Source organism: Prunus dulcis, chromosome 5 (genome assembly GCF_902201215.1).
Source record: "Prunus dulcis chromosome 5, ALMONDv2, whole genome shotgun sequence".
NCBI classification, from domain to species: Eukaryota; Viridiplantae; Streptophyta; class Magnoliopsida; order Rosales; family Rosaceae; genus Prunus; species Prunus dulcis.
In genome coordinates this window covers 7,063,942-7,085,974 of record NC_047654.1, presented here as the reverse complement: position 1 = coordinate 7,085,974, position 22,033 = coordinate 7,063,942, and the positions used below count along the sequence as shown (strand labels likewise).

Genomic DNA, 22,033 nt, shown 5'->3' with positions numbered 1-22,033 from the left:
TTGAAACTTGGGAGTTGATTCATTTTATTTTTTGGCTTTTCATGAATAGGCTCATACTAACATGACATATTATACAAGTACCCATATAGAACCTATTTAGAGAGACCCAAAATTAGCCACCTGTCATTTTCCATTTGGTTCTGAGAAAATTTTGACACACTAAAAACCAATTAAAAAAAAAGAGAAGTAGCTAGTTTTGGGTCTTCTCTTCAAATAGACTCTATATGGGTAGTTGTACAGTCCCGATCTCTTGGCCCACAGGAGTCTAAGAGATTGTGGTCACCCACCGTTGGATATTAATCCAATTGTCCAAAAAAGTTTTTTAAAAGGAGTGCAAGAGTGAGTGAACCGTTGAATTTATATCCAACGGTGAGTGACCACAAATCTCTTGAACCCCTGTAGTCCAAGAGATCAGGACTGTTGTATTATATATCCTGCAAAAATTGGCTTTTTACTAAAAATTTCTTTATTTTTTAATTAAGAAATTTCTCTCAATATTACATATGGCAGGCGTGTATTGCAGAGGGGGGTGATGCTACACTGTGGTTTAGAATGATGAGCAAAAATGCACCCAACAATAGAGAATTAGTCCCAAGGCCAAGTAGAGTAGATGGACAATATCCCCTTGTACAAGTTGTGATGCGAGTAGAAATTGCATCTTCTAAGTAGAAAAAATTGGTTGCAACATCGATAACTATTTTATTATGCCCGGCCAATAACGCTATGTCACGTGTAACAATATTATTCATGTTTCATCCTTCCAAGGGGTTCGTTTCCAATTCCTAAGCAATCTTTGCACGAGTGTAAGACGATATAATTAGTAATAAGCTTCAGCTCCGATTTGGACTAGCAAGAGAATCGATTTGTGTATCAAGAAATCTCTAAATGATGAAAAACAAAAGAATTAAAATTCCAAAATGTACAATTTCTTGCTTATCCAACCTATTAAGTATAACGAAATTTAAAGTTTATCCTTCGCCGGGTTTGAATCAATAAATGAGTGATAATAGTGATGGTGGTGGCGATGCGGCCACGGTAATGGTGGTGGTCTGGACAGGAGACGACCAAACTGGAAGGAAAAAAATTGCAACCACCAATTTTATGAAAAGGATTTATCCATAACATTAAAATGGGTAAAACAGCAACAGGTTATATGATTAATCTTCTGAAAGCCTTCCTTGCACTACAAGCCACAAACTACATGGACAATTTCCATATACAACCTATCTGGGCGATATCCACCTACCAGGGGAAACCACAAATTGTGAAAGAAAACTAAAATCACTATGAACATCTACTGATTCTACACTTTTATGACTGACTGAAACCAAGGAAGCAAGAATTTCCACCTCTACGCTTATCCTCCTCTATCATAAATATACACAAACTACGCTGGGCATGTCGGCCTCGCCATCCAATAATTGACGTTCCTTGGACTGGAACCCATCATCGGTAGAGCTCTTTCAACCGTTGTTATTCCCTGTCACAGTCTAACTGTCAGATAACACAATTGCCTTCACATAAACAAGAAACATGTCCTGCAAAATGTTCCCAAAGAAAATAAACCCTGGGGTTAATAATTAACCTCTAGAAGCATTCCGGTTCTGACTTCGGTGACCTTTGTCATGTGAACCAGAAGGAATCTTTGTGATGATCAACGAGCTTTGCAGTCCTTCCAATAGCTGTGGCCAGCAATGTCAACAACACAAGGCTTAGATTATAGAAAAAGAGAATGTTTACATTGCATTCAAACACGAGCAAGGGAACTAGCATGAAAGAGGAAAGTTTCTGATTCTACATGGATACCAAACGAGTAAAGAAAATTAGATAAATCTGTACCTGAAATTGCAAAAATATTTAATGTGAATAATATGAGGACCACAACAAGAAAAAAAAATTCAAAGAAAGAGATGTTGGGATATAATTCTAAAAAACCTACACTGCAATGAACACTGCACACATTAACTTCCAAAAACACCCTATACAAGTGACAGTGTAACATCACCGAATTCACACCAAAATAGTATAGAACCAAGCTAAGCACCCAAAAATCAAGAGACAAATAATCAGAATAGTTCACCACAATGTTATCATATGAAAAGAACGAATGACATCTATATGCAAAACAAGACCAAAATATATCTAAATTCTTACTCTTGATGTCGGCTGAATTCTGCGATTTGATCTACGAGGCTCGGCAACTTCAGAAGTCGACTTTGCAGGATTACCGCTGAACACTTTTCCCTCCTCAATTTTACCCAACTTTGCACCAGCAGGTGCAAGGTTTCCTTTGTTTGACCGAGATTTAGCAGTTGATGCGGACACTTTGTTGGAGGAAGGAAAATCAGATGAGGGAGCTAGTGAAGAAAATACGATTGGGCCCTCTGGTTGTGATAGGGTATGCTTTCCAGATACACTGTCAACACGGCTTACAGAATCCTTGATCTTTCCTGTATGGTCCATTTCACTTGAACCATCAGAGACAGTACGTGCATCTGTTAAGAGGTTGTCCTTCTGTGGAACAGATTTACTTGGCACACCTTGCGGCTTTATAGATTTAAGACCCTTCAGCTTGGATTCAGTCACCTGCTTTTCCCTTGTGTCAATTTTAGATGTATTTTTCAATCCACGGGAACCCGATCCTTGAGGCATCAAGTATTTCGCAAATTTCATTGAATCATTAGTTTCATTAATCTTAGTACTCTGATTTGCCACATAATGTTTGCTAACTTCCATAAATTTTCTCTTCTTTCCAGGCTTGGGAATACCATAAACCACCTTGGCTCCTTCCTTCTGCAACCCAGTCCGAATTGTTCTGGTTGGATCAGGCTTGTTCTCAGTTCTGGTATTCTTACCCATATTAAATACCTTTTCATTTGCAGATAAATTCAGTAACCTTGGCTCTTCAGGTTTCCCTGAATCTACAATATCAATGCTTTTTGATGTCTTATCCTTCCCTTTGCCTTCCACTGCAGGACTGCCCAATTTGGGTCGCTTTTCCTGGGGCATGTCACCCTGAACAACAAATTTGGACGTCAGTAAAATAAAATAAATTCAATTGAGAAGTTTTAGGAACCAGACAAAATCAAGCATTAACTGACATAAAAATAGTACCTCATGGGAAACGCAGTCATTTCGTACACTGAACCATTCAACCCATTCCCCATCCTTCCAAATGAGAGAAGGCCGAAGATGCCAAGCTTTAACAACTGACTTTTCCCCTTGAGCTGTAAGAATTAATAACCAGAGAATCCCGCATTAAGAAACAGCAACTTTTGCACAATACAATGGGAAGCATTTACATGTTGGGGCCTTAATAAGAGCACCCCCCACCCACAAAAAGACAAAATGATCCATACAAACCTGGAAAGTGGACAGTTAATATAGTTTCATCTTTCTTGTTTTTCTCAGTGACAACTCCTTCCCACCAGCTGAAAACATAATTCAATACACATGAGAGGAGTTAAGCATACTGATGGCTAAGAAATCAAGGAAAACTCCACAAACTCAATGTGGAAATTGGACAGAAGAACAGCATCAAAATCAAAGTTGCCGTTAAGTAAAATAGGAAGACCTGATGCAAGTTTATGATCACCATAGTGCATGGATATCTAATATACCAACACTGCCAACATGCTTCAACACCCAAGACTAGGCATGGTTGAGATAGTGAAGAAAGATACAGAGAAATGTAGGCGATTGCAGGCAATAGTTATATTTATCTTCCTATACAAATATCTCTCCAGCAAGATTTTCCCCAAAAAAACAACCAATCACCTTTTAACATAATTAACTTGTGCTCACCTGTCCTGTATCCATGCATCAACTTTATCTCCAACAGACCAAGCATAATCTGCCATCGCTGCTCTGCGCCTTTTCCTTGTTCCTTCAAATCCCAAAGCGGTAACAGGGCGGGCAATGCGAATTTTCGGTGGCTTATCTTCTTTGCCTTCAAGTGCCACCCATTCCTGTAGTTTCCCTGAACCTATATAGATGAGAAATTAAACATACATTAAGCAAACAAGGTGCACAGGCATAATATCTTTACAAAGAGTTTTCATTATGAATCATATGAGTAGCAAGGTTCCAATGCAAGTATCAAATACAACTACACCAGATCCTAATTAAAAGCAGTAACCAGGAATTTATAACATGAGGGAAAAACATTCTTTTAAAGGAAACAGGGCATGAGGCAAAGGCATGATTGTCTGCTTCTAACAGGATTAACGGTGGTATACCTTCATCTGACTGAAGCTCAGTGTAACACACACAAGCTTTACCATCCTGCAAACTCAATACATTAGCTGTGAACCAGGCTGCTCCAAATCCACCCCCATCTTTGAGAACCTAAAGAGAAACCAAGTGAATAATACATTATGCCCATATAAGACAGCAATTCCAAGCTTCACAAGCAAGATGTACCAGTGAGCAGCAAAAAAGGTAAAGAAAAAAGCTAATTTAAAATTTTTCAAAAACTACATATAGGAAAACATATCAGATACACCTCAGCTTCATACCTCTACTAGAGAACCCTCCTTGATGCCACTTTCTTCAGATGCGTGTTCTTCTTTTTCAAAATCATTCTCAACAGTCATCAAAGCAGACTTTGATCCGATCTCAGAAACTTTGCGGCCTTTTGGTCCTTTTGACCCTTTTTCGTTGACTATATCGAAGCCCGAGACGCCAACTACCGATCTCAAATGATCCTCTGTTGATTCCCTATTTACCTCTATTGGAATAGGCAACTTCTCATGTGGAGTTGGCTGCGCTTCTTTCTTATCTGATTGTCGATCTTTAGAATGCCTAGCAGAAGTATCAGCATCTTCTTCAACAGTACCTACATTTGATTGTTCTCTCACCATGTCATTTGATTTTGTAATGAGCTCTGAAGGAACTTGGGGTACTTTCCAATAACCCTCTGGACCAGCTTCTGCTAACTCACTCAATGGCAAAGGATCACCCATTGCAACAATTGTTCCAGCTTGTGAAACAGCTTCTGCGGCCAGCTCAGCAGCTTTTACAATGGCATCCAAATTTTCAGCTCGCTTTGAGGCTGCAGATGCAGCTACAACCTTCCTCCTAGCAGCCTCCCTGGCAGCAACAAGGATCGAACTCGAACTGTTTGTTCCATCCTCACCTCTTAAAATGGACACAGGAGTAGCCATTCTCATACTTGGGCTTGGATTCTCATAATTATCCAAGGCTTCTTCGGCCATCAATTTTGCTTGCAATGCAGCATTTGATGCAACATTGGCAGCTGCAGCTGCTGCCTTTGCAACAGCAGCAGCAGCAGCTACAGCTACAGCAGCAGAAGCTAACTTAGCTTCACCATCTGATATCAATTTGGAGTTCTTTTGCTTCTCCAACTGATTCCATATTGCTTGGCTGTGACTAACAGCTGCAGCAGCAAGAGAAGAAGCTTCCTCTGCCTGTTGCCTAGCCTCCTTAACTTTAGCAAGCGTCTCCTCTGATAAAGTTGCCCTCTGCTCCAAATCCAGATCTGCTTTTTTGAGTTGATCAGAGGAAGACATAGGAGGCACAGACATAATCAATTTATCTGGCATGGCCTTAGACGAAAGGGTACTTGGGGTAGTACTACTAACAACAGCAACTGTTAAAGCTGACTCAGGTTGAGATTGAGCTTGCAAACTAATCTGACCAAGTTCCTCAGACGGTGAAATCTTCTTTCTTTTTCTAGGCTTTGGATCAGCAGAATGCTGGCCAGGTGATGCTGACACCTTCTTTGGGTCAAGCAGTGGAGAAGGCCCTGCAAAAGCACTGATTGGACCCCCAGTCTGAGCAGAAGGACCAGAAGGAACATGTTTTACAGTAGGCAATTGTGGCAAAGATACTTCTTTTATAGGAGTCAACTGCACTGCTTCCGTGCTAGGAAATGCTGAAAAATGCATACTAGCTTCAGCTGAAGACACTGGAGAAGGAAGCCAGGGACCCCGGAAAGAGGACTGAGGCATCCATGTAGTATTATGGCCAACAAGGTTCTTTACAGATGGTGTTTGAAAAGGATGTAATGGATTAAATCCCTGCTGATAATCCATAACTGAGCCTCTCGGAATCACACTATATTGCAGGCCCTCACAAACAGGGGTAGAAATACTCCAAAGTGGTGATGAAATAGGTATCATTGGGCTTGCTGTTTGTGGAGTACCCTTCGTGCTGGCTCGACCAACAGGTGAGGAAAGACCTTTATTGTGTAATGCACCTTGTTTAATTACTTGATCAGAAGCCCTAGAACCTGTAAATCTCAATTCTGAAGCACAGTTACACACTTAATCAAATCAAGAGAGAATCAAACTGCTTATAAAGAAAACAAAAAGTACCGGAACGTGATTGCAATGGGGTTTCTGGATTAATTGGAGTAGATTTTTGACCATGTAGCCTCTCTATGCACACACGCCAGGCATTCTCCCACATGCCCCGTCCACCATCTGACAAAAAAAAAAGGCTTTAAGTTATTACACATTTGTAACGATTATTAATAGATATAAAATGGACAAAAAACTAACCAGGTCCCCCAAATGCTGACACCATATAAGCTTCTTCAGGTGCTATCCCTTGACTGCACAAGAAATGAAAATAAAAAGAAAGAAAAAGAAAAGCATGTTTCATTCACTGTCTCGAAATGGCAATTATCTCCCTTCTCAGTAAAATCAAGAATGATCACTCTAATGCTTTCAAGATTTGGTATAAATGCACTGAGATCCCATAAATTGAAGACAGTTCCATTTATAATCAAAACCTGATTAGATTCAGTGGTCCCTAATGATCATGTTTTGTTCTTTAAAAAAAATAATCTGGAGCATGCTATTCATGTCATAATGATGTCCTCAAAACAAATGCACAAGTATCAAAACACTCCTCCTTTACTTTTCTTACTAATATATACACTATCGCAGTTCAAAATTTATCTCTTTCTCTATGTCTCTAATCCAAACTGAAAACTAATCTTTTTCAATTAAGTAGTCTCAAGAGCACCTGCCATTCTTCATTTTAGTAAATCTGCTTATGTCAATAAATTTTAACTAAAGCCCAAAAAGAAACCATTAGTAAAAACATATACAGTGACTCACATCAAAGCTCCATAAACAAAGATCTGAGCACGTAATTGCACTTGCTGCAAGTCGGTGAATGGCTGTTGAAATATTACAGATTGTGGAGCAGAAGTATTCAGATCTGGCAGACTAGATGTTGAAGTAGTAAGAACAGAATAAGGCTTTATTGAACCATCCACATGCCCATAGGGCTGCGTCTCACTAGGTTGCACAAGCTGGAAGATTCCCGATTGGTTCTGGGACACACTGATTGATTTGTCCCCTCTTTCTGATTGTCTCACAGGAGTTGTTGCTTTCATACTTCCCTTTTTAGCACTCGGTTTACCTGTTGCCTTGCTAGGTGCTCTCCTTGTTCTTCGCTCAGGGGTACTTTTAGAACCACCACGTCCAATGTCTCCACCAGATACTAGTGGACCTCCATGGGAAATATCTTGAGAGATTTTTGCATCCAGCTGGCCTGAGCCAGAATTTTCTTTAGACCCCTCTACAATCTTAAAAAATAATTCTAAATCAGAATATTGAAAAGTTGATGGTGTCAGGGCACATCATTAATTATACATGAATATTTCTACAGCAAGAGTTCCCAACAGCCTAAAATAAACAAAATGTCAAGAAATATAAGTTTCAAAAACACAAGATCTTAAAAGATAGTTCTAAATCAGAACATTGAAATGTTGATGATGTCAGGACATATCAATAATGCTACGAGTATATATCTATAGAAAGTATCCCCACTGCCCCAGTTAAAAATGTATATCAAGCAATATAAGGGATCAAAGACACAAGTATAGTTCAGTATGAACATGAGCAACAAGAAGGTTAAAAATGATACTTTGGGAGATGGAATAGCAGGAGAGCGCTGCACGATGTTGGCAGTATCTGCTTTAGGCAAATCTGCAGATAAGCTGACATCCGAAGTGCCATTTCCCCGATCCTTGAAGGCATCATTTCCATTTGGATTCCGGGAATTAGGAGAATAATTGCCCCCATCCCCAACAGTGTCAGAAACTGGGGCACTCTGATTTGTGGGCCCCTTATTATTGCCTAATTCATGTTTAGTCTCAAAAGGCTCAGTGGTTCCAACAACCTTAGGAGAAACACAATCAGGTTTGTGGGGATCAACAGAACTTCGACCGCTTTCTGGTGCAACAAACCCAGTATGAGACTCAGGCAAAGCAGCAGAACAAGTAGAACCTTCACAGATCATAGAAGCATCACCTGTAGAACGAAAGATAATGATCAGCAAAGAAAATTAAACCAAGACGTGGAAGTAACAACGGTATATCCTATAGTCAAATGGATACATGATGCGAAAACATAAATAAATAAAAGAAATTATCATAATAGGTCCTTGTTATTAAATGCCAATAATGATAGCCTCCATCAGTTTCATTCCAATGGTGAGATATTTATTCTAAGTACTAATTGGTAGAAAGAATAAAATGCATGGTGCACCCATAACCATGATAACTATTCAGTACAGTAGCTGCATCATGATTTTCATAAATAGGTGTTCTCAATGTGCTTGTGATTTTACTCTCTAATGCAGAAATTTGACTATCGCCAAGACCAACATGACACATCATAAAGAGTTCATACATCACAATCAAATCTTTCAGCTAACAAGAAAAAAAAAAGTAGACTAGTATGATATCACACATGATAATCTAAAGCCGACATGAATTTGATGGGTTTACAACAATATACACGATTCTTCAATTTCATTTGCATTAATAAGCATATTTCTTATTCTTATTGCAACTAAGCACAGTGGTACCCTTATCTTTTCCTTCTAATCCTTTTTGGCCTTATGTTTTTATTTGCCTCATACACATTATATATAAAGGATATGATAAACAAATATGAATCATTCTTAATATTTGATAAAAGAAAAGAACAAGGTATAGAAATGCATCACTCAAGCTTTCCAAATTTTCTTAAACACAGCATCCCAAAAAAAGAAGCTTAAATACTGCATATCGTTTTTGTTCTCCCCCCTCCCCACCTCCGCCCCCCAACCCCAAAGCTCCGCCCGAACACTGTATCTAAAAATTTCATTTATAAATTCTCTTCTATTTCTTTGCTTTCCTAGAAAAGAAGTACCATTCCAACCAGACTGTACAAAACCTCAAAATTAGTCTTCTACTTCCTAAAAATGTAAAATTAAAAGATTCTAACACAGCTTATCCAAATCTAGCATACCAATCCCATGAACACTAAAAGCCCAAAAATCATGAACCGGGCCAGCAAGTAGAAACAGAATGACTCTAGCAAACCATAAATAAACCTGAAAGCCATTCTACCTGCCATTGCCTAATTGCAGTAGAAGAAACAGAGTTTACGGCAGAAACAATTAGAAATTTCAAATTTTCATCCATATTTCCTTCCAGGTTTATCTTTTTTGTTACTTTGATAAGTCATTCAAGATTAACCATATTAGAACACTCACTATTAATGCTTGGCACAGCATCCTGTGCAGAACCCTTATCTCCAGACACTTCAGAAGTGTCAGTGTCTTCCAATACTTTTTTAGCAGAACCACCACATATTTCCACCAATAGTGAAGGCCCACGCTGTGTGACATTCGTATCGCAGTTCATAATTGGATCTGCATAACAGTAGAAATCATTTTAAAACATCAATAATCAAATGAAGAGAAAATAGTAAGGAAAAAAGTTAAAATTAATGATTGCAAAATCAACAAAAATAACATATAGAAAAAGAAAAAAGGGACGCCTTGTTGGTTAGAAGCTGCAGCTTTCTCCAGGAGGCCCTAGATTCAAACCACATTATTAGCATTTGTAACTTATGAAAAAGGACCAGGGGTCAAGTTGAGCACAGATTGCTTAATAGTGACGAATGTCAGTCCAGCCCATACAGATAGAAACTGTCAACTTCAAAAGATGTAAGACTTAATACATGCCAAAGATTGTACCAAAAAGATAACTTGCACTGGCCTTATACTTTTTCAACTCTAAATGGTTTCTAGTCAAAGGAAAGACGGAATGGTGACAGATAAATGCAAATTTATCACCTTTTACATTTGCAGATGCCTTCTCAAAACTGTCTTTTATGGTTGCTCCAGCACCATCACCATCATTTTCTGAAGATTCACACTGAACGGAAGACGCTTCCATCTCATTTGTGCTTCTCTTGCTCACTTCAGTAGCAACAGCAGTTTGAGGTTCATTTTGGCATTCTGTATTGCAACTATCTGTAACTGGCAGAGACTGATCAACTCTCTTGCATAATAACGGTCCAGAAGTATCACAAGAAACACCTTTCCCCACTTCCGAAACAGAACCAGGCCCAATCTCTGCCAAAGTAGATGACACTATACATGGAAAACTAGCATCTTTCGACATTTTATATGCAGTTTCTTGTTTTTTGTCACAGTGTGGTCCCACATCAGGAGAAGTCTCTGCTTCAACCTCTGAGCGGTTAATATTGGTGGTTGTGCCATTCCCAGAAGACGAGGGAACTGCATCCATTGTGACACAAGAAGCCAGATCAGGGTTTTCCAAAGAAACATTGGCCACTGCAAGAGAGAGAGAGAGAGAGAGAGAGAGAGAGAGAGAGAGAGAGAGAGAGAGAGAGACCAAGTTAGTACATTCAACGGATTTGACATCTCTATCCATTTAAAGTTTCAATCTCATAACATACCTGATTCATTGCCATCAGCACCATGTTTTAATTTTGGGACAATCAGCTCTTTTTCTGCGCTACCTTCACAAACTGATGAGGGCTGAAATTCCTTATCAACAGATCCACCAATCTCCAATTCTGTATTATTAGACTCATTGAACAATTGTGTACTGTCCTTTTCAATGTGAGAGAGATCCAGGTTAACATCACCAACATCACCATCCCTGTAAACTTCATTTTCATCACATATTTGTGTAGACTCCCCCAGAATAGAAAATGATGCACCGTCAACATTTGATTTCTCTCCAGAAACTCCAAAAGAATCATGAGGACTTTTAGAAGCTCCAGTCAGATGCGCTTCACTAACTATTTCAGCTGAAGAACAAGTTGCAGTTAAATTAAACAAATTAGAGTGATCTTCCTTATTCTCTTCACTTTCATCCTTAGAAACATCATTTTCCTTAATGACTGACAAAGAAACCTCGGACTTTTTGACCAAAATTTCACTATCTGGTCGGAAACTACTTTCTGATGCATTCTCCTTGGAGCTGCTCTGTCCAGAATCCACCTTCAGCATAGATTCTAGACTTGAAGAAATTCCAGCATTGCTATTGCTGACCTCAACTGCATACCTATCATCGCTTCTGTAAACCACTGATGATAAATCATGTGTGTTCAATTTAGAATTATCATCACCCGTATCTGTGTCTTTAAACAATACCATATCTTCACATTTGTTGGTCTCAGCAGGAACTCCGCGACATTCCCTGTCACTGCATCCATCCACCATATGTAAGTCAGAATCCCCTTTCAGCGTAGGTTCTAGACTTGAAGAAATTTCAGCATTGTTGTTGCTAACCTCAACTGCATACCCAGTATCGATTTTGTAAGCTATAGGTGATAAGTCATGCGTGTTTAATTTTGATTGATCAATACCCATATCTGAGACCATGTCTTCACATTTGTTGGTGTCAGCAAGAACTCCACCATTTACCCTGTCACTGCATCCACCCAGCATATGCAAGTTAGAATCCCCTTGCAGTATTACACTAGACTGTTCCTCCACATTAATAACACTGTCTTGATTAGCAATTCCTAATTCAATAGACTCCACCTCAGATGCTGAACAATGTGGGTTTTCCAAATGACAGGTAACCTTTTCACCTGCTTTTTCATTCATGTTTTGTGTCTCTATGCTCAATACATGACCGCCTGGATTCTCTTCATTAACATTTTTTATATTATGTTGGACATCCTTATTATTCAACTCATCACCGATAGCCATAATATTTTGCACAGAGGTTGTCATACCATCAATTTGCATCCCTGAAGCACAAGAATCTTCTCTTTTATCCGGTGGTTCATCAAACAAATTATCAAAATCCACCGGATCTGCATCTTTGCATTTCCCATCAGCAAGCAGACTCCCTTTAGTTACATGTGGGCTATCATTTCCATTTAAAGCATTTGGATCTAAGTCACCTGAATTTCCAGCAACTGATAATTTACCTTCATGAGTTTGTGAAGCATCCTCAACCCGAAGCTGAGCTACTCCTACATCCTCTATGCCAGAAATGTTCTCAGGAATATCATCCTGTGGTAATGTAGGCTGTAGATCTGTAACATCCTCCATTTGAGAAAGAATGTTATCATCATTGTTAAAACTAGGCTCCATCTGCTTTGTTAAGCAACGCAATTCCTTACAGGCATCTAATTCCTCAAAGATAGTCTGAGGGGGAATAATTTCTTCCTGCCCAACAGATTTTAATAGCATTTCAACAGATTCTGAGGAAGTGGCCTCAGACCAGACATTGTTTCGCCTTGATATAGAGCAAGATTCTGCTGCACTTGAATTAAACTCTATCCCACTACTCCCACGAGAGAAATCCTCAATCCAGTGGTTAGTTTCGCTACTCTCAATGCCAAGAAAAACCTCAGTTTCAACCAGACTATCAAATCTCAAATGCCCATGAAGGCTATCATCAAATTCAAACTTGGGGAGAGCATATGGCCGTAAAACTGGAGGATAATTAGTGTTCCCTTCACCAGCTAAATGAAGATTCTGGCTTTGAAAATCATTGTCATCATAATCCATGGGTGTATCCCTACAATAGAAAAGCAATCAGGGAGAAGTGCAAAACAAATAGTGATCCACGTTGACCAAATAGCTAATATTAGGAGAGACAAAAATATGCACAAGTATATACATAGACATTATATGGGACAATCTACAAGCTTTACAACCACCATCTTACAGAATAAGCCAATAATACCTAGTCACCCATGCTTACAAAAAATTGATAACCAACCACAAATACAACATACACCTATAACTTGAAATAGGAGTCATGTAATACTCCAAAATAATAAAACAGGAGCAAGGTTGTCCCTAAAGTCGAGTTTGATATAATTAAACCTATCCAGACCCTGAGAAACATAACCCACGAAATTATATCCAAACACCACAATTATTAACAAGTAAAATCGTCAAAATGCAATCACTACCCAAGAAAAGAATCTTAATCCACTACAGCCATTTGCTCATCAAACAGCTAATCATCCTCAAACCATTTGTAGAGCCTAGCCGTTCTCCCCATTTATGCTTAAACTCACAATTTCTCAATACTTTCAGTGAGACTTTCCAATATAATGCCACTAACTTTATACAGATAACAAAACCACAACCAAGTTATAAATGCTGAACTTCAATAGTTCCCAAAACTCTTAAATTTAAGGGGAAAGTAACATGATATGATTTTGTGAATTATACTAAAGTATACCAGAGATGAAGGCATCACATAACAACAGCCAAGCAAACCCAGCAAATATCTTAATCAAATCATTCATTGATTTGAGATATCAATAAAGGGTAACAGCATATAATATTAATATATAAATATCAGCACCTTTATCACAACAAAGGTGCCTAGCATTCAAATGAACGAAAATCTACTCAATTCAAGGATTGCCTATATATATATATATATCTTCATGTATTTAAATCAAGGATTGATGACTATACTATTTACCTGGAAAATAAACCCTTATATATTCAAGAAATATTCATAATCAAGTATTTACATACTTTAACACAGAAAAATGCTGAGAATAACATATCAGACAAACTTCTTGACACAAAAGCATGTTTAAAACATAGTCAATAATGAATAAATGAATCGTCTACTTACATTTTTTTTTTCAAACACAAGATAAGAAAAGTAATGCATCAAACCAAATCAAATCATACATGCATCATGTGATTAACAAATAACACACATATTATAACGAATCAAATCATACATGCCCTATTATCTTGTGTAAACATTTAGATACAAATTTATTTATGCAGACAAGATTGTCTTATAATGCTTTAGACAAAAACAACAGAAAGTTATGGAAATGTATCCATGACTGATTCATCCATAGGCAAGCCAAATGAATGGTCCACTTGACCAGATACTTGAAAGTTTATGTTTTAAGAAAATCAACTCGCAAACCAAAGAAAAAATAATAACAAAAAAGGGAGGTCAAGGCACTTTTTATAACATCAGATATCACTCCTCCCATAAATGCAGAAAAATGATTCAATTATACAAGAATAAATGGTAAGATTCTATTTCCATTTCAGATATTATTGTCAATTGGTAAGCTCCAAGATATCATTCAAAAATTAACTCAAACAATAATAATAAAATTATTATAAGGAATAGCTGAGGCTATGCAACAAACACTAATCATAACTAAATACATACTCACTGACCTCAAGAAATCCTAAAAGTTTCAAAATTTCTTGCATTTGTACCAAAGGACATGAGACAGCATACTAAGTAAAGGTAAAATAGCAGAAAACTATACCTACATTCAATATTAAGTTTCTGTATATCTAGCAGCTATTAATTAACTCAAATAATTGCAAATGAGAAAATGCGTGTTAAACTTGCAACTGGACATTCAGATGTTTTTATTTTTCAAAACACGCATGACCTGGACAAAAATTCACCTTTATTAACACTATAGTAAGTATAGGTTGAATAATATCTTATTAGACTCAACAAAAATAATAAACTCATAAAACAATAAAATTTAACTCAGTACGCCATTGAGGACTTAAAAAAGATATGAAAACAAATACATACACCTCATATCATAAATTCAAGGATTAAAGCTTATCATCTAATTAGCTCAAAGTACACAAAGGAAAATAAAAACACAAATTTTAATCAAACTCACCATTTCAAAGCAAAGCAAGGAACAACTTCGGCCTAATTTTACACATACGCCCTAACTGTTTACAGAACCAAATAGAGGAAATGAACAGTACCAGAAGAAGTAAGAAGTCTAGAGACGCTACCTCCCTCCATCCGGTGACGAAATCCAGCCCGTTTGATCTCTCAACTGTTCCCCAATCGTACGGTCATCTGCAAGCCAAAACCCTAGGAGTTAGTCTCTCTCACAGACACCCGTCACCTAGTTGATAACTACGCATCAGCGAAGAAAATTGAAAACCCTAACAAACGAAAACGAAAGGTCGCCGGAGGTTTTGGGTTCCTTACCGGAGTCTTCGAGTTTCCGGCGGATCGAATTAGGGTTCCGGCGTATCGACGGCGCTACAGACGAAGAGAGTGAAAAACTTACACGAAGAGAGAGAAAAAGGAGAGAAGAGAGTGTGTGAGTGAGACCCTGTCTTTTTTTTTTTTTTGGTTGTTTTTTCTTTTCCTCTGCGCTCGACCCCTCGACTTTTCTTTCAGAGAGAGAAAATGAGAATTGGTGATTGAATTTGAAAAATCAAAATTAAACGGAAATTTGGAAAATTGGGGCATTTTCGTAAATTGGTTAATGTCTGATGAGTATGGGATCGACAGGTGGCTTGTTACGAGTCGCTAGACGACAGCATCTGGGGCCAGACTGCATTACCCGACGGTTACTGGTTGTTGTGTTACAGCCAATCACTGGGTGGCTTCAAGAACGAGTTTGAGCTATTAACCTGATCGACGGTGGGGAGGGGACTTTGAGGGAACATGTGTAACAGTTGAGTGGCTACGGATGTGAAATTTATTGGAGAAGCTTTTTACAATAAATCAGTGTTTTTTTTTCATAAACTGAAATTCAATAATTACTAGCCTAGCCAATTCATTTTTTATTTTATTTTTATGGGTTAACTGGCGATTTGCTCCCTGAATTTGTACTTAACTTTTGATTTACCATCTTCTTTTTTAAAAAAAAAAATAAAAAATTAAGGATGTGAACTTTTTTTTTGCCAATTTCTCCCCTCCGTCTAAATCGACAACATTTCATCCAATTTGCTATTAAAAAGGAGGGCAAAAAAGTCATTTAGTACATTAAAAATAAATAAAAAAAACAGAAAATTGATCTCTCTCTCTCTCTCTCTCTCTCTCTCTCTCTCTCTCTCTCTCTGTGCAGGCTCGTGGGGATGGAGGTGGTTGTATGGTGGCATTGGGTTGTGGTCCAAGGGTGGATCTTGCATGGAGATGGGGCCGGGAGATGGGTCTCGATTAGGGCTCGTCAATGGGCTTGGGCCGGGCTTTAAAGAGGAGAGAGAAAATATCGGGCGGGGCTGAGTTGTTTTAGAAAATTCAAAGCCCAAGCCCGACCCATGAGCAGAGCTTGAGAAAGCCCATCGGGCCGGGCCTAAATGGGCCATACTTCATTAAAAAAAAAAAATCATAAAGTTAATCATAAGAGCATTTTAGTCCAAATTTGAGATTAAACTCACTTAATTCCAATATTTTCACATCAAACTAAATTCATAAAACACCCAATAAAGTCACACAACTTATAAGATTTTTCACAAAAATAATAAAACAAAGTATTATTTTTGAGGTTATTACATAATTAGATCTTAATACATTTTAAGAAATAATTTTAAAAAATAATAAGTATCAAAAAAATATTTTTTTAAAGGATGGTATGAATAAATATGCAAATATTTGGTGATGTGCTCAAGAAAAGCATGATTATATTTGGTGGTACGATTATGTTTCGTGATATAATTATATTTGGTGATGTGATATGTCGTTCATCTTATTTATATATATAATTATTGAATTAATAATTGACACAAATTAATGTGCTAATCATCCAATTATAAACTAGGAATGAGTACAGAAAAGTAAATGAAATGAAACAAATTATATATGTGATTTAAGTGATATAATCCTAAACCTAAACTCTTATTTATACATAATTGGCTTATTATCACAAAACGTCCCTAATGTTTACGAAACTATCAGATTGCATCCTTAATGTTTTTTTGTGTCACTTATGGTCCTCAAGGTTAGTATGTGCAATCACAAATGGTCCCTGACGTTACGTTCTGTCAAAAACTCTGTTAGTTTGCTGACGTGGCATACATATATATCACAAAACATCCCTGAGGTTTACACACTTATCACAAATGGTCCTTACGAATTTATTTATTTTTAAATTTAAAATTCATAAAATTTTGGTTTTCTTTTTAAAATTATTTATAAATGAAAAAACAATTTATAGAAGGATTTTAATCTTGAGGACCATTTATGAACCCTAAACCTTTAGTTTTTTTTCATTTTTAAATTTTATGAATTTTAAATTATTTTTTAAAAACTTCATTAGTTTGTTGATGTGGCATATATATGAAGCCCACATCTACAATAATATAGTGTCACATGTATTTAAAATTTAATATATATTTTAAAATAATTCTAATTCATAAAATTTTAAAAAGAAAACAAAAATTTTATGAATTTTAAATTAAAAAAATTAAAAAATTTCGTAAGGACCATTTGTGATAGGTGTGTGAACCTCAAGGATGTTTTGTAATATACATATATGCCACGTCAGCAAACTAACGGAGTTTTTGACGGAACCTAACGGCAGGGACCATTTGTGATCATGCATGCTAACTTTGAGGACCACGAATAACAAAAAAAAAAAAAAACATTAAGGATGCAATATGATAGTTTTGTAAACCTTAGGGACGTTTTGTGATAATAAGCCTACATAATTATATATGTATGCAGGCCTAACGGCCCGGGCTTTCTTGGGCTTAATCGGGCCGGGCTTCAGACACCCAAGCCCAAGCCTAGCCCAGCCCAAGACGGGCCGGGCCATCTCGAAGCCCATAATGGGCCGCGCAGGGCCCTATTGGCCCATGAGTCCGCGGGCTAAATGATGAGGCCTAGTCTCGACTAAGGGGGCAAGACTAAGGAATGGAATGGGTTTGGGTCTTGGGGGCAAGGGCTAGGAATGGGAGAGAGAGTATTTCAATTTTCTATAAGGAGAAAAGAAACAAAAGGCATGGTGGCCTAATGTCCAGCGGCTACATGTGTAATAACCCAAACCAAAATATCTAAAAAGAAAGAAAATATCTAAAAAGTAAGGAAAATATCTTCTAGCTAAAAGACTATTTTGCCCTCGCATTATTTAATAGGGGGAAAATTGACTTTTTGTTCGAGAAAGAATTTGGGAATGCCGCTTGCGCCATTGCGTAGAGCGCGGCGAAACAAGTTCGTAGACACGGAGTAGACCCGAATCGGGGCTGTAACGAAGAAGATATGGTCTAAAAACCGCGAAGGGCAAAACGGTAATTTGGCCAAAAAGTCAGACTTTTTATCTCTCTCTTCTTCCCCGTCACTTCTCTTTCTTCCCTCTCTCTCTCGCGCGACTTGGCCGTGCGCCCGTTCGACTTCCAGGCGACGGCCCAGCCACCACAGGCCGAGCCGATCTCCGCTGTGGGTACCATCGGGTCCGCCTCCGTGTCGCCGTCAAGACCTGACCGACCTCAACCCCGGGGCCGCCCTGAGCTTGCAGGAAAATCATGTTTTCCGACGGAGGTTCCTTCGAAGCCACCCGAACTTCCAGCTCAAAATTCTCCTTAGTTTCTCCACCAAATCGATCGAGTAAGGCACCAGGAGCCCGACAGGATTGCAAAAGAGACCTTCGAAGGGTCAAAGTAGCTCGGACCATCTGTAAGTGGACTTTCTTTCATGAATTATTTTATATAAATGAGTTATATAGAGGTTTTCCATAAATAAGATTTTATAAGTGATTTTATATTGATTTTATATAAAAGAGTTTTTATAAACGAGTTTATTTGACTAAATTCCTTATTTGATCTTGAGTAAGCTTTATTGTGTTTCCGAGCATGATTAATACAGAAATAGTTCTATAAGTTGTGTGTTGCTTACCTTTACATGCTTAAGAGTTATAGAAAACAGATTTTGAGGCTTATGAAGAAATAGCAGCACAACTTGAGATTTCAGTTGTTATTCAGATTTTTCTAAAGGATTTTATTTTAAAACCACCTCGTACCCATTTTTTTGGTGATTACCCAGAGTTGGACCGATGTCTACGGACATCCAGTCCGATTTCAGTTATGTCAGTGCACTTGACTTTGCCTCACGAGTTTCGGGGACGCTCGGACCGTGAGTGCCAGGATTTGCGGCTCGGCAGACTTGGTGTCCCGAGACCTGCCAGGATTGCGGCTCGGCTGACTCTGTGTCCCCGAGACCTGCCAGGATTGCGGATCAGGCTGACTACGGTCCCCTGCATCCTGCCAGAGCGACTCGAGTGACTTGGTGTCATCGAGGAATCTGCCGGCGGGACAGGCTGATCATAGTCCCCTGATTTCGCCAGTTTGCGGCTCGGGTAGCCTGCGTGACGCCCGAGACCTGCCAGGGAATTGACGGATAAGACAGGGGTACAATTAGGTGGTAATTTTTAAAGAATTTTAAGCTCTTTTATACAGTTATGATTTTCAGCTATTTTATACTAGCTTCTCTGATTTTTCAGGCATTGATACATTTATATAGTTTTGTTCAGTTATACAAGGTTTGAGTATAGTACTTTTATACAAGTTTGGTTTCAGTGTTTTATACAAGCTTTGATTTCAGTGCTTTTGAATAAAATTTATCGAGCTTGAATATGACTTACATAGAATGCTTTGAGTTTAGCATGCTTTAAATGAAGGGCCGTAGAAGTACGCGGGATCCACCACCGGGCCAATCATAGCTTCCGTGCCAAGGTAGAGTTTTGTAGAAAATCCTTGAAACCTTAAAAACTTTAGAGTATGCTCTGATGTCTAGTATTAGTGGAAGAATGGAGTTGAGATCTGTTACTTGGGTTATTTTGGCTGTTGGGATGGTTGTACTAATTGTTTAACAGGTGGAAAATTTTGGGATTGGTCAAAATACAGGGGAGACTCTGCCGAAATTTCGGCAGAAGTTTAAGGGAATTTTAAAGAAAATTTGAAGCAAGAAGGGCAAAAAGGTCTTTTGTGCCCGACATTCACCAGGTGTCGGACACGCACCGGACTTGGCTCGAATTCCAAAGCGGAAATTGGGTCGGGTCCTGTCAACATGTCTAGCCGCATGGCAAAAGGGAGGCATAGGCTTTCAAAAACATACAAATCAGGGAGGTTAAATGGGGTTAAATGAAAGGAGATGTGAAATGTTGAGGATTTAGACAATTCATATCCTTAATTTACAAGTTCCATCAATTTACCCTATTTTTATTGATACATTTTTTATTCAAACTATTTTTTGTAGGGAGTGAAATGTGAGGTTGTGTGTTTGGTTCTTGAGAAAGTCATAAAAGTGCGAAATGCTTTGAAGAACCTATTTTTAAAATCACAAATAATATGTTAACCGAGAAAAGTTGATTTCGAGGACAAAAAATTTGGCTCTTCAAAATAAATGAGATTTTAACACTTGTTAATTTCATTTAACTTTTTATTTTAATTCTTTTAATTTTCTTTGTTTTGAAATTTTCCGCAAGTGTTAAAATCCAATTTGTTTAGAAGATAAGCTCCTCCTTATTAAGGAGGCAAGCTTGCTCTTCGAAAACTACACAATTTGAAAGTTCTATTTATTTTATATTAATAAATATGAAACAAAATCTGTATAACACAAGCACAACTAGAAACTTTGTCACTTTCTTTTGGTAAAGTAGAAATTTCATTCAAAATAAAACCAGCAACCAAATAGCTTAATAAACTATAGATATTTATACATTTTCATTTGGGCCTTTTGTCTTCTGTTTAAAATGGGCTGATTTTGGTCCGATTGTGTTCATAGTAGAGTTGTTCTATAGTGAGGGTGACATATATAGACCATAAATGCAAACCTTCAATTAGCCACATGATTCCTCTAAGTAGGAACTTCACTTAAATTTAATGAAATGATCATGTAGCTAATATGAAGGTTCACATGAGGAATTCATATATGACACCCTCTCTATAGAACTTTGCCTTCATAGTGAGCCTATTTATCTCTGTAATGAGTTTTTTCCATTCTCTTTTCAGGCCCAAGAGTTTTATAAATTTCTGAAAAACAGTAAAAAATTTATCCATCGATTTTAAGTCTCTATTGTATCATTTTGTATTAATTTCTGAAAAACAATATAAAAAAATTATCCCTTCATTTTAAGTCCTTAGTGTATATATTTTTAAAAAATCATATGATCGTATTATATTCTTAATTATCATATTAACTCACCTCATTCAATCACAAGTAAGTTTATAAAAAAACTAATCCAAAATGTATGTTAATAAACACGCGCAAGAAGAATAAAAATCAAAGTTAGTAATAGTAGCTCATGCTCTTCACTTTCGAGTCGAGAGCTCCATCTCCAAGTAGGTCTTGCTGTTCTTTTAGCTCTCCTATTTTGTTTTTATTTTTATGTGGATAGAACAACAACGCTTGATCATGAATTTCGTTTCAATTAGTTGTGTGGATGATTTAGAATGATTTGGGTTCCGTGGGTTTAATTCGATCCATGATGAGTTTATTTAGCTAGTTGATTTGATGATTTAACCATCACAAGAAAATGAATCCCGACCATTATGAGAGAGAATGAAGACCATGTGTGTTGATAACCAAAGCCTTGGCGCACAGCCCCTTTCCAGCATTCAAAGCTACTTAGATGAGTGAGAGTTTTGTGGTTTACCGAGTGTATAATTATTTATTAATTTTGGCAGATTAATGAAAATATTTATATAATATATTGGTTTTAACACAATCATCGCCTTTCAACTTTATCATTTGGTAAGCATAATTAATTAAATTAAATTTGTTAATTACTGAAGTCACCCACCGTGGCATTCTGTTTACCCAAACCACGAATAGATAGAGAGTAGGTGTAGTCACGCGATTTGCGGTAGTAGCCAATTAGATTGGATCAAAATAGGTGTGAATTTGTAGCTTCATTAAGTCCATTTTTTTTTGAAGCTTTTGATTGTTTTTCGCTTCTCTAGCAACATATTCCAATTTCCAGAGAGCAATATTATCAGCTCAAGTATGACAACAATGCAAGTGCAACAT

General features: G+C 37.6%; 1 protein-coding gene across 6 annotated transcripts; it reads right to left on the bottom strand.

The window, feature by feature from the left end:
• Positions 1 to 1,097: 1,097 nt before the first annotated feature.
• LOC117629391 (serine-rich adhesin for platelets) lies at positions 1,098 to 15,465 on the bottom strand. Of its 6 annotated transcripts, none has more exons than XM_034361961.1 (17): positions 15,269 to 15,465; positions 15,037 to 15,133; positions 10,734 to 12,820; positions 10,105 to 10,608; positions 9,520 to 9,678; positions 7,903 to 8,288; positions 7,089 to 7,561; positions 6,525 to 6,577; positions 6,339 to 6,446; positions 4,518 to 6,268; positions 4,239 to 4,347; positions 3,805 to 3,985; positions 3,364 to 3,431; positions 3,115 to 3,227; positions 2,155 to 3,015; positions 1,586 to 1,682; positions 1,098 to 1,480 (listed from the first exon to the last, which is right to left on the bottom strand). In XM_034361961.1, exons 3-17 carry the CDS (start codon positions 12,808 to 12,810, stop codon positions 1,464 to 1,466), a joined length of 6,957 nt encoding a protein of 2,318 aa, XP_034217852.1. In that variant the 5' UTR covers positions 12,811 to 12,820; positions 15,037 to 15,133; positions 15,269 to 15,465; the 3' UTR covers positions 1,098 to 1,463. The 6 variants fall into 6 exon arrangements, with proteins under 6 accessions (XP_034217852.1, XP_034217851.1, XP_034217854.1 ...); XM_034361960.1 differs by having other exon boundaries at positions 15,067 to 15,133; positions 15,269 to 15,459; XM_034361963.1 differs by having other exon boundaries at positions 4,518 to 6,253; positions 15,067 to 15,133; positions 15,269 to 15,459.
• Between the last annotated feature and the right edge of the window lie 6,568 nt (positions 15,466 to 22,033).

Excerpts from the sequence above, each read along its gene's own strand:
- LOC117629391 (XM_034361961.1), bottom strand. The coding sequence starts at position 12,810 with ATGGATTATGATGACAATGATTTTCAAAGCCAGAATCTTCATTTAGCT. Across the intron at positions 4,348-4,517 it reads AGGAGGGTTCTCTAGTAGAG|GTTCTCAAAGATGGGGGTGG; the intron begins GTATGAAGCTGA and ends GTTTCTCTTTAG. Across the intron at positions 3,986-4,238 it reads TGAGCTTCAGTCAGATGAAG|GTTCAGGGAAACTACAGGAA; the intron begins GTATACCACCGT and ends TCATCTATATAG.